This window comes from Aythya ferina (assembly GCF_964211825.1).
Source record: "Aythya ferina genome assembly, chromosome: 29".
Lineage (NCBI taxonomy): Eukaryota > Metazoa > Chordata > Aves > Anseriformes > Anatidae > Aythya > Aythya ferina.
This window is the reverse complement of record NC_140326.1, coordinates 1,436,598-1,447,476: the sequence shown is the minus strand read 5'-3', so window position 1 is coordinate 1,447,476 and position 10,879 is coordinate 1,436,598. Positions and strand designations below refer to the sequence as shown.

The 10,879-nt window shown below is 61.7% G+C and overlaps 1 protein-coding gene across 1 annotated transcript; it reads right to left on the bottom strand.

The window, feature by feature from the left end:
• Window positions 1–5,041: 5,041 nt before the first annotated feature.
• Window positions 5,042–5,594, bottom strand: NHLH1 (nescient helix-loop-helix 1; the record flags this gene model as incomplete). The annotated part of the gene is made up of 1 exon (XM_084500807.1): window positions 5,042–5,594. Exon 1 carries the CDS (start codon window positions 5,438–5,440, stop codon window positions 5,042–5,044), a length of 399 nt encoding a protein of 132 aa, XP_084356933.1. The 5' UTR covers window positions 5,441–5,594.
• Window positions 5,595–10,879: the final 5,285 nt, after the last annotated feature.

Here is a 10,879-nt window from a genome sequence, read left to right as displayed (position 1 = left end):
TCTGGCTCTGGTGGAGGCCGAGCAGGGCCTGATCCTGCGGGAGCCCAGCCTCAACCGTGACCCCTGGGGCTGCTCCGGGTCGCTCTCGGCCTCCACCTGCGAAGAGGCGATGCGGTGCCGGAGGCAGATCCCAGCCCGTGCTTCTCCCCTGGCTCCAGGCCCGGAGCTGGGGGGGGGTCACTGCCCCCCCATCCTCTTTTCATGCGGTGAAACAGGCCCCGCGAGCCCCTGAGGCTGGCCTCAAGGTGCAGCCCTGGGGGGTGCAGGAACCCCGGCTGGGTTTGGGCCCTCGTGGCCCCGCAGGGCTTTGGGGATCGCTGCTGGGTGGGGGCCCCTCTGCTCTCCCCCCTTCCCCCTGCAGCCAGCTGCCCCGGGCTGTCCTCTCGCTCCAGCTCCGGCTCCGGGAGTGATTAATGGGCCCTGGGAGCTCATTCCTGGCCAGCTGGGGCTGCCGGAGCCTCCCCGCCATCTGGGAAGGGCCGCATTGTTCCACCTTGTGATTTACAGGGACGGTCCCCTCCCTCCCTCCGCACCCTGCTCAGGGCAGCAGGCGAAAAGCCCCAGCCTGCAAAGCTGCCCAGCACCGGGGCTCAGCATAATGGGGGTGCTGGGCACCGTGCGCCCATCTCCCAGGGACAAAAGCGTCCCCGGCACCAGCTCCGTGTTGCCTTGACCCCAAAATCCTCTTTTGAAGGACCCTCGCTGCCCCTTCCAGCCCTGGCAGGTCCAACCCCGAGGCATTCCCTGGGCGTCACGGCTGGGTTTGTTGCTCCACCACCGGGACAGGGCGAAGGCTCCAGCCAGATAGCTCAGGAGATTAGGAGTCCTAGAAAGCAGCAGCCCTGCCCGGGGCGGGATCAGCAGCGTCTGCACCCTCCCTGCAGATGTTTGTCTGCAAGCCCTCGGGCGGCAGAGACCCGGCCACCCTCCTGCCCCTGCCCCACGTGCTGTGACCCTGCTGGGGGAGGACAGCAGGTCCCAAACAGCACCAGCCGTGTGCCCTTGTGCCCAGCTCTTGCCTTGCTGCTGCTTCTCTCAGCTGGGATATCGGTGAGGCATCCCGCTGTCGTGTCTGGAAGCAGGGGATCTGCTCCCTGGCTCTTAGGGCATCGGCCCTTTAGGGTCTGGGCTCACCGTTCCCAGCAGCTGGGGTACCCCCGTGCCCTAAAGAAGCATCGACAGCAGCATTTTGAACACTGAGGGTGCTTTGGGGAGGTCTCACCTGAGCGCATTGGGGCTGTTTCCCCTTGTCCCTTGCACCCACTCTGCCTGGGGACAAGGCTGCTGCAGGGCCCTGGGGTCCCCAGCCTGACGTCAGTGTAGAGGACCCCGTTCTGGGGACCCAGCAGATGGCACTGCCGCCTCATCCAGGCGAGCTGGGGACACAGCTGCTGCCCGTGGTGACATCCCTGGGGACACAGCCTCCTGGCCACCCGCTCCAGGGCACGCCTGGCCCTGCTGCTGCTGCTGAGACAAGCGGGGTCCTTCCCCCTCCCCAAAGCGCAGGGTGTCCCGTCCTGCCCCCTGCTCCTCCTGGGGGAGGAAGAGCAGCAGGAAAGGAGGCGACCTCCTCATCCTCGTGCTCAATGCTGGGCAGAAGCAGCTGAGCAGCTTCGTGCACGCCCGCTCATCAGCGTGTTTGTGACTCTTTTCCATGTTTTTTTTTTTCAAGTGCTGTGTGAAGCCTTCCTTGGGCACGCACCCGTGTGTGCACTGGGACCAGAGTCACTGGAGTGGATGGAGATGTGCACGGGGACAGGGGGGAATGGCTGCGGGAGCGGGGAAGCATCTAGGGAAGCGCTCGGGGAGGCAGAGGGGAAGCAGAGCTGCCCGTTACCTTGCGAGCACAAAGAGCAGGCGAGGGACCCAATCTGTTGGAGATGACAGCGAGGCCAGGACCAGCGTCTGAATTAGCATGAAGTGTTGCCATTGTGCAAGGCACAATGAGGACCATATGTCAGGGCCGGGGCTGGCAGCCGGGGACAGCAGAGGTTTGGGAGCCGTGGTGGGGCTCGAGCTTCCCTAACCCGATTCCCACCTCCGGGCTGGATGGGGTGGGATGGAGACATCCCCGGTGAGACCTGGAGGAGCTGGGGGCTCCAGTTCTCCATCAGCTGCTCCTGCACCTCCCCACCTCCTCCTGCTGCCGGTGCGGGGGCTCTGCAGCCTCCCCGCGTCCTTCCCCCGCTCCCTCCCCATCTTTATTATTTCCCCTTTGACGCATCTCCGCTGAGCCGAGCTGCAGCCGAGGCCAATTGATTATATGAAGAAATTTGGAGCAAGTCGGTGAACAGCTGCAACCTGCCCCCGGGGATGCGCGGGATCGGCGCAGACAAAGGAGAGGAGCCGCAAACTTGCTTCCCCGCACGGCGCGGGGTGGGCCGAGGAAGAGGGGAGAGCACCGGGGGCTCGCAGGGACAAGGGGGACCAGGGACAGGGTGGGGAAGGGGACCGAGGGGGCTCTGCTGGGCAAAGGGGCACGGGCAAGTGATGGGTGACTTTGGAGCTGGGGCTGTGCTGATTTCCCAGGGTGAAGGTGGATTTATTGGGTGCCTTCGGAGATGCTGATGCCTGGACCGGGTGTCCTCAGCCCTCTGCTGTCACCATAGGATCGGCACCGCTCGGGGGCTGCTTGTCCTGGCTAAAACAGTGGCTGCGGTGCCCAGGATGGGCTCGGGTAACTCTAAGGACTAGAAGGAAGCTTTCCAGCCTGGCTGAAGCAGCGATCCGGACAAGGACATTCAGCATAAGCCCTGTGGCTTTGTTCCTTCCCCATCTCCAGGAGGAACATCACCTGGGTGCCCATTCCTTGTCCAGATTCATTGCTTCACCTTGCCCTGCAAGCACCCGTGTGATTGCTGCCTGCAGAGCTGGGGAAAAGGCCAAGGACCCATTATGAGCCCCAACCCAGCCAGGAGGATGCTTCCTTGTCCTGTGGTCTCACTGCCACCACCTCCGGCCACAGGCATGGGGAATCCCGCAGCTGCCGGGAGGAGATGGTCAAAAGCAAGGTTAAAAGGAAAGAAAAAGGGAAGCCGGGCACTCCGAGTTCAAGATCTCTCTTTTGCTGTTGGTTTAATTCATTTCCCCCCTCCCCGACTTCCTCGTGAACTCATAAATAATAAATCCTTGCACAGTCTGAACAGCCAAGACAAACACACGCTGGGGCACACCGTGTACAAGGGTGGGTCGCTTTGTTTTCTGCCGTGGTCATTGTTTGCTTGCTTGCTTGCTTTCTAGGGTTCCTTTCCAAAAAGTGCACAACACAGCAAATAAATAATAACATTTATCAATAAATTAATTCAATAAATATCCTCGTGGCACAGGGACGTGGTCTGTGAGTGGAGGGGAAGGGTGGGCTGCCCTGCTCTGCTCTGCTCGGCCGCTGAGCGCCGTGGTGATGGGGCCCTGCTCCTGCCCTCGGGGATGCCACAGCCCCTGGCACATCCTGGTGGCACGGAGGTCCCTGGTGACAGGGAGGTACCTGGTGGCACGGAGGTAGTGGCAGGTCCCCTGCCTCTGCAGGGAGCGGGGAGATGAGGTCCGGAGCGAGGTGATGGTGGGGGCTGATGGTGGTGACAGGAGAGGGATGGAGCTGGGAGGCTGGTGAGCTCCTGAGCTGGGGCTCGGATGGCCATGACCATCTCGGGAGGGCAAAAAGCAGAGTGTGGGACACCAGGAGGGCAGGGGCTGTGGGGAGCGGACAGCAGGACAGACAGACAGTGGGGAGGGAGGAGGAGGAATCCCTGCTTGGCTGCCCTCATGGTGTTTGCAGGATGCCAACCCTCACCAAGAACATTTCCCCTCCAGCCCTCCAACTCCATCTCCCTGGTCCCACGCTGAGGGCCTGGCCCCTGCCTGTCCTGCAGCCAGCAGAGCGCTGCCTCTTGGTGTGCTGGGGGGATTCGGCTCGGTCCTGGTCCCTGCAGGGCTCTGCTTGTGCTCTTTCTGCTGCCAGTGCAAAATTAACTCTTAAAAAAAAATAGGGGAGGCAGAGAAAATGCTGGGGGGGGACAGTGAAGATCGCTCCGGGTGATCATGGATGTTGGTGCAAAGAGGGCGAGTAAAGGGCCAGGGGGGATCCACGCTCATTTTGCACCAGAGCCCAGGGCAGCAAAGCCGGGGATGCACGGGTTTGGGGTTTGATGCTCCCAAAGCAGGAGGTTTTGGGGCAGATGTGCAGTGGAGGAGCTTGGCCAGGCCCCGGGTGGAGGCAGCTCCACTGCGATGGGATCAGGGACAGCGTGGCTCTGGGCACCTCGTGATGGAGCAATGTGCCCTGTGCTTCCTGACAGGCCAGGACAAACCCTGAGGAGCTGCTTTGTGCCCGTGGATGCTGCTGGGCAGAGAGGGTTGGGGTGGCAGCAAGGTCCCCGTGCAGACCCTCAGGTGCCCAGCACGACACCAGGAGCAGAACTGCAGCAAAAGCCCCAGGGCCTCGAGCAGCCGTGCTGGTGGCTGCCCTGTGGCCAAAGGTGCAGATGGACAGATGGACAAACCCCCAGAGCTGCTTGGGGCTGCACGGGTCTGGTTTGTGGCTGGTATAAAAGAGGTGACGCAGAGAAACTTGGGCTTGGAGGCTCCTGCTGTGGGTCAGGCAGTGGATGTGGTGGACAGAAGGACGGATGCAGGCTCAGGATCCCATCAGTGCTCTCAGCAGGATGTGCAGCAGGAGGACGGACAGAAGCTGGGAGCGCACACGGCCAGCACGGCCTTGAGGCAGCAGATCCAGCAGGACAGACGGACGGCCGATGGACCGAACAGCCAGCCTGGCTCAGGACAGACAGACAGACGGACGGAGGTGGGCTTGGTGGTGGGGGAATACAGACCATAGTTCAGGGAGGGGGCAGAGCGGGCGGACGGGGACTCGGTCCATTTGGACAGACAGGTGGATGCAGGCACAGCATTTCGGATGCCCAATATGTGGCGCAGGTCGCAGACGGACAGACAGACTTGAGCACTTGGCTCGGATGCCCAGCACACGTCCAGGTAGGAGATGTGGCAGACAGACGGACAGACGGATGGACGCAGGCTGGGCGGCTCAGACGTCCAGCACGTGGTTCAGGTAGGAGATGTAGCAGATGGCCAGGCGGAGGATCTCAATCTTGGAGAGCTTCTTGTCCGGCGGCAGGGTGGGCAGCAGCTTCCGCAGCTCAGCGAAGGCCATGTTGAAGGCCTCGACGCGGATGCGCTCCCGCGTGGCGTGGGCTGTCCGGTATTTGGCCGTGGCACGCCGCCGGCGCCGGCGCTCCTCGCGGCTCAGGTGCTGCAGGTCTTTCTTCACGGCCTCACCCTGCTCGGCCATGCGGGACGGGGCGCACAACCCGACGCCGCCGGCCTCCTCCACGCTGCCCGCGCGGCCGCAGTCGCTGAAGACGGACTCGGACTCGGAGTGCGTCGGGGGCAGGTCGATTTCCGTCTGGTCCGAGTTGAGCATCATCTTCGCAGAGGAGAGGCGGGCGGGCAGACGGACGGACGCTTCGGGCAGGAGGCACTGCAGGACAGACTGACGCGGGCACCACGTCGGAGCAAAGCTGCTCCGCCTGAATGAGGGCCCCGGCTCACAGCGAACCCCTGCTTATTCTCCTCCTCCTCCTCCTCATCACACACCGTCCCTGCAAGGGAATGTCAAAATTTTTCCCTTTTCCTCGCTGGGTGGGCGACGACTTCAACAATAAACCACGTGGATAAAAGGGCAGGATGCATAGAAACGCGATAAATAAATAAATATCCTCGGTGCTGGCACCGTGCAGGTGCACAGAGACTGGGGGCTCCGCCGTGCAGCCGCGGCAGGACCCAGGCTTGGAGCTGTCAGGTGTCAGAGCCGAGCTCCTCCGGCGTGCTCTGGAAAAAAAAGAAGCAGAGGGGCTCTCAGAGCCGCTGGGCAGGATGGAAAGGGGATGCTGGATGCGTGATGGTTTGCTCTGGCTGCCCTATGGTGGTGGCCGGGGGAAAACCTGTCCCCGTTGGGCTGGGATGGGGCTCCGGTGGTGGAGAAGGAGCCCGCGGAGCGGCGTGGGGAGAAGGTGGAAGCCGCCTCTCCTGGCTCTCCGGAGAGATGACAGGTGGTGGATGAGTGAAGGGGAAAAACAGACTGCGGGGGCGAGGGGAAGGGGGGCTTATTGTATACTAAATGAGCCCGTATGTCATGGATCCTGGCACCCCAGACATATGGAACCCAACACAGCTGCTTTGCTTGATGTGTCCAAATAGAAGCTGGCTGCCCGCTCCCTCCGGGACGCCGTGCCACCGGCCGGGAAGGCTGCCTCCTGTCCTCGCCCCTCTCCCCTGCCTGCTGCCTCCGCTGCTCGGTGCTGAAGCCTGGGGACCCTGAGCCCTAGCACGGGGAGAGATAAGGGATTGCTGCACGGACATTGTCCCCGGGCAGGGGACAGGCTGGGGAACAAAACTTCGGAAGGGGAAACACTGCTGCGCAAAGAGACGGCAGCGGGGCTGGGAAGGCAGCCAGGCAGAGATGTACAACATATTACATCGCCCAGGCCTGACAAGCTTGTAATGAGCCATATGACTGAGAAATGGAACCTAAACGAATATGGACAGGCGATGACTGGGGAGAAATAGCCCACATCCCATTTTAAAAGGCGGCTGATGGACAGAGCTTTGATGTGCATTTACAGAAACGCTGCCCAGGAAGCACAAGGAACCCCCTAAGCAAGCACGGGAGGGACTGCACGGTCCCCCTGTCCCCACACTAACATACAATGTACGTGGCTGTTCCTGTGTGCTTCCACACACACATCCCAGCACATACCCGCGAGTGGTCCCAGTCAAAAACTCCTCTGTGAGAATCCCACATCCATTTACGCACGGTAATTTACACCCAGGCTCATATATTTGCCCTGCCAGGCATCTACACACACTGAAATATTCAGATTTCACTAAAAAAAAAACAGCTGGACTTTTTTTTTTTTTTTTTTCTGGAACACAGGACAGTGTGGCAGCACAAGTAAAGCACCAAAACCCTGAACAAAAAGTTATCCCCGTGAAGCCCTTAGCCTGGAGAAGACGGAAGGAGCTGCTTTAAGTAAGGGCTGATAGAAAGGTGGCTCTCGGGATATATCCTCAAGGCTTTCAGCATGACATAAACTATGCTGTCCTTAGGGTGAGCCTGAGTTTGGCTTCGTGTTTGACTTGCTCTGCCTGCGGACAGCGAAACCGGACCCACACAGACACACCTGAAGTTCCCACATCAGCCACAGCTGCTGTAGCTGCGTACGACGGCCGTGCCTCCTGCACCCCATTCAACCTCCTCTGTTCCCATCTTGCTTTCGTTTCCCCAGCCCCTTGTTTCTCTTGTCCCCTTCCCGCAGAGCCGGGACCTCCTTCCTCATCCTCTATCCCTCCCTGCTGGATGCTTGGGAGCAGCGTGTCAGGGTGCAAGCAGCTCAAAGCAAGCTGTACCCGAGCTGAGCATCCCTTCTGCCACTGCTCTGCGTGGCCACCTTGTCACCACGGCTGTGCTCCTGCGTGGTCACACCATTCCTGCTCATTATATGGCTCCCTGGAGCATTGCTCCCAGCTGCTGCAGCTCCAGCCACGAGCCCGAGCTCTGGGGAAGCTGCAGCGGGGCTGGGAGAAGGGGGACATTGGCTCTGGGGCCGGACACGTGCCACAGCAGCCCTGCGCCCGGTGCCGGACCTGGGGTGCGGTGAGGAGTCAGCGTGAGGACACCCAGGGTGCTGCTCAGACGTGCGGCTCCTCTTTAAACACTCCCCCTTGCTCCTGGGGCCACGCTCGTGACCTCTTCTGCCCCCGTTATCCCAGTGCTGCTGCCCTGAATTCAAGGGGCCCGCTCTCCTCTTGTGCTGCCGCATCCAGCCCGGGGCTGCCCCGTGGCGAGAAGCTGCTGCGCTGCGCCCCGGCCCCATCAACACGGGGCAGGGGAGGAGAGGAACGATAGCCTCCAGCCCCAGCCTCCCCTCAGCCTCCTGTGACACTGTCACTGCCATCCCTGGGGGAGGACAGGCTGCAAAACCTCTCCTCCCTGGGCAGACGGATGGGGAGCAGGCTCGGGACCAGCCCGAGCCCCGCACGGCAGCGTGCTGGTGCAGAGGGCTGTGGGATGTGTTGCTGTCACCGTCTCAGCATCCTTGTGAGTGAATTTTAGGGGTTATCAGGAGTCCTGCCCAGGGCCTCTCTCTGCTCTTGGTCGCAGGAAGATGTCAGCAGGACAAGCTTCAGGACTGGACCCCAGTACTCCTTACCCTGCTCCTTCTTTGCAGGGTTAGTCCAGCCTCAAGAAGCTTTCCTCTGAAACGTGCGCTCTGAGGGGCTCTTTCCTTTGGATGAACCATAAACTGCCACCTTCCTAAAGCCATCTGCTGCAAGAACCTCCTGTAAACCCCTGCCTGTCCCAGCCCTGCCTCCAGCAAAGCCCCAGGGATGGCCTTGAGGGGAAGCAAAGCTCCCCAGTCCCTTGCTCTCCCCCCTTTCCCTTTCCTTTGCACTCCAGACCAGTGGTGTGACAATTTCTGAAGACTCCCTGGCTACGCAAAGAGGATGCAGGCTGTGCCTAGGAGCCCACCTTCAGGCCATTCGAGCGGGGGCTCCTTCCCTTGTTTCTGAACAGAATCCCCCAGGTCACCGCCAAGCCCGAAGCGAAGGACACGAGTGCGTGCTCATGCCTTAAAGGTGGCCCCAAAGCGCAGGCACCCTTTCCGAGAGCACCTGGAGCACGTAACACCGCTGTCCCTGCACCTCCCCGCCTATCCCACTCGCATTTCAGCATCATCAAAGCCCCCAGCAGCGGCCGGGCACGTTGCTATCCCACCCGGAGGAGAGGCCCCTTACCCCCAAGCCGCCGACCATTCCCGGGCTCCAGCTTTTCCCTTCCAGAAGCTCAAATAATCCAGGGAGCCAGGAGCCGCTTGGCTCATCCGTCCATCGAGGAGGTGGAAAGTTGGTGTCCTGCTCGGCGGGACGGAGCCGGGGCTCAGGGGGAGCCCCGGTGGCCTCGGGGCCCTGGCATCTCACCCCTTGGGCAGGAACGCCGGCGGGCCACCGCGCGTTGAGATGGACACCCCGAGGAGGCATGTGCCCCGCACGCTATATATACACCCCAGCCTCGCACGCCGGGTCCGACCCCGGCAGCCTCATTGGCCGCTCCGGTGCTCCCCCCCTCATAAATATTAAAGCCAAGAGAGGGGGATGCCATTGGCTGTGCGGGAGGTTGGAGCCCCCGGGAGAGGAGGGAGGTGGAGGTTGGATGTGGTCCTGGAGGGTGGATGGAGGTGGTGGGCTGGGAGGGAGGGAGGGAGGAGAGTGGGGGTGCTCCGGGAGAAGGCGACATCTGTTCTCCATGCATATTTCATAAAGGAGAAATGGAGAGATGGGGAGTGAGCGTGGAAAGAGAGCGATGGGCAGGCGAGGCTCTGCGCCGGGCTGGGACGAGGAGAGGCGGCTGCAGGAGCAGCGGGACCGACGGCGCAGCTCTCCATGGTGTGGGTGCGTGTGCGAGGCAGGCTGCGTGTCTGTGCACTGCTGGCACACACGTGTGTCTGCGTGCAAGCAGCTGGGAGCATGCATCACCCAGCTGTGGGTCTGCACATGGGGCAGATGAGCACCCGTGGGTGCCTGGGCCGCTGGGATCCTCTCCCAGACAGGCTCCAGCAGCAGCAGCAGCAGCAGCAACCGTCCCGTAGGTGCTGCCTGTGAGCTGCTGTGAAACTCACCTGGAGTAAAGTTTGGCGAGAAGAAAGAAAGTGAAAGGAAGAGGTACCCAGAACACACAAGTACTGCTGCGAAACACTGCCAACCACAAAGCAGTGATCTCTTTTGTGGGTTAGACCATCTCTGCCTCTCACCCTTCCTAGATTTCAGATTATCGCATTAAACTCTTGAAAAAATCTGCTCTGGTTTGTTACCAGTAACTTCCCGTCTCAGAAACCTGTGCATCCCCTCTCCCACACATACATACGTACTTGTGTGCATCCTCCCAGACCTCCCTGCAGTTTGTTTGCTGGAGCATCCCGCCGCCACCCCCTCCATCCCTTCCCCAGGTGCTGGATTCTTGCCCTGCTCCCAGTCCCCGGGGGCTGCCTCCCCTCTCCGCACGGCGGGCGAAGCCCAGGTGATGGGCATCGGCACCTGGGCGGGCTCCAGCCCGTGGCACGGATCAGCAGATGGTCTCGGAGTTTTGCAGGGCGTGCGGCGGACGAGGCAGAGGGATCAGGTGGCAGCGAGGAGCCTGCCTCACCATTGCTATGGCACCGATTATAAAACAATATTCGCCTAATGAGCTCGTGGCAGTAGCCACATCCGCCCCGAGACGAACGCGCGCGCGAGGCGCAGAACGCCTGGAGAAGGCGCTGGATGCAACGCACATCCCGCACCCAGCGCACGCTTCTCACACGCGACACGCGCAAATCACCCCTCTTGCATGTGCAAACGAGCAGCACACGCACGTCCACAGGGGCACGGGCACCACTCACCAGCCCCACATCCCCCTGCGTCCCCCTCCTCTCTCCGCACGCGCGGCAGCGCTCCGCCTGGGCCCCCGTCTCCCCCGAGAGCCCGACGGGCTGTTCGCATTTATTTCTTGCTCCCTCCTCTGCTCTGTCTCGCCTGCCCACCCCCAGGGCCAGCTCCTCTCCCCCTGCCAGGACGCCAGCAGGGCCCCACCTCTCGCTGCAGCTGATGCTGGGCTGCTCCGGGCATCCTGCCGGGCTGGGCTCGGGGAGGAGGGGAGGGAAGGAGCGAAGCTGGCTGCTGGAGCCTCCCCGCAGGGATGCCAGGCCCAGGCTGTGCCGGCCTCGTGGCCACCGCAGCGTCCAGGCGAGCGGGCAGGTTCCTGCTCCTTTCAGCAGGCTCCCACTCAAGTTTTTCTCTCCAGGCTCAGGCAGATGCATCCTGCCCCTGC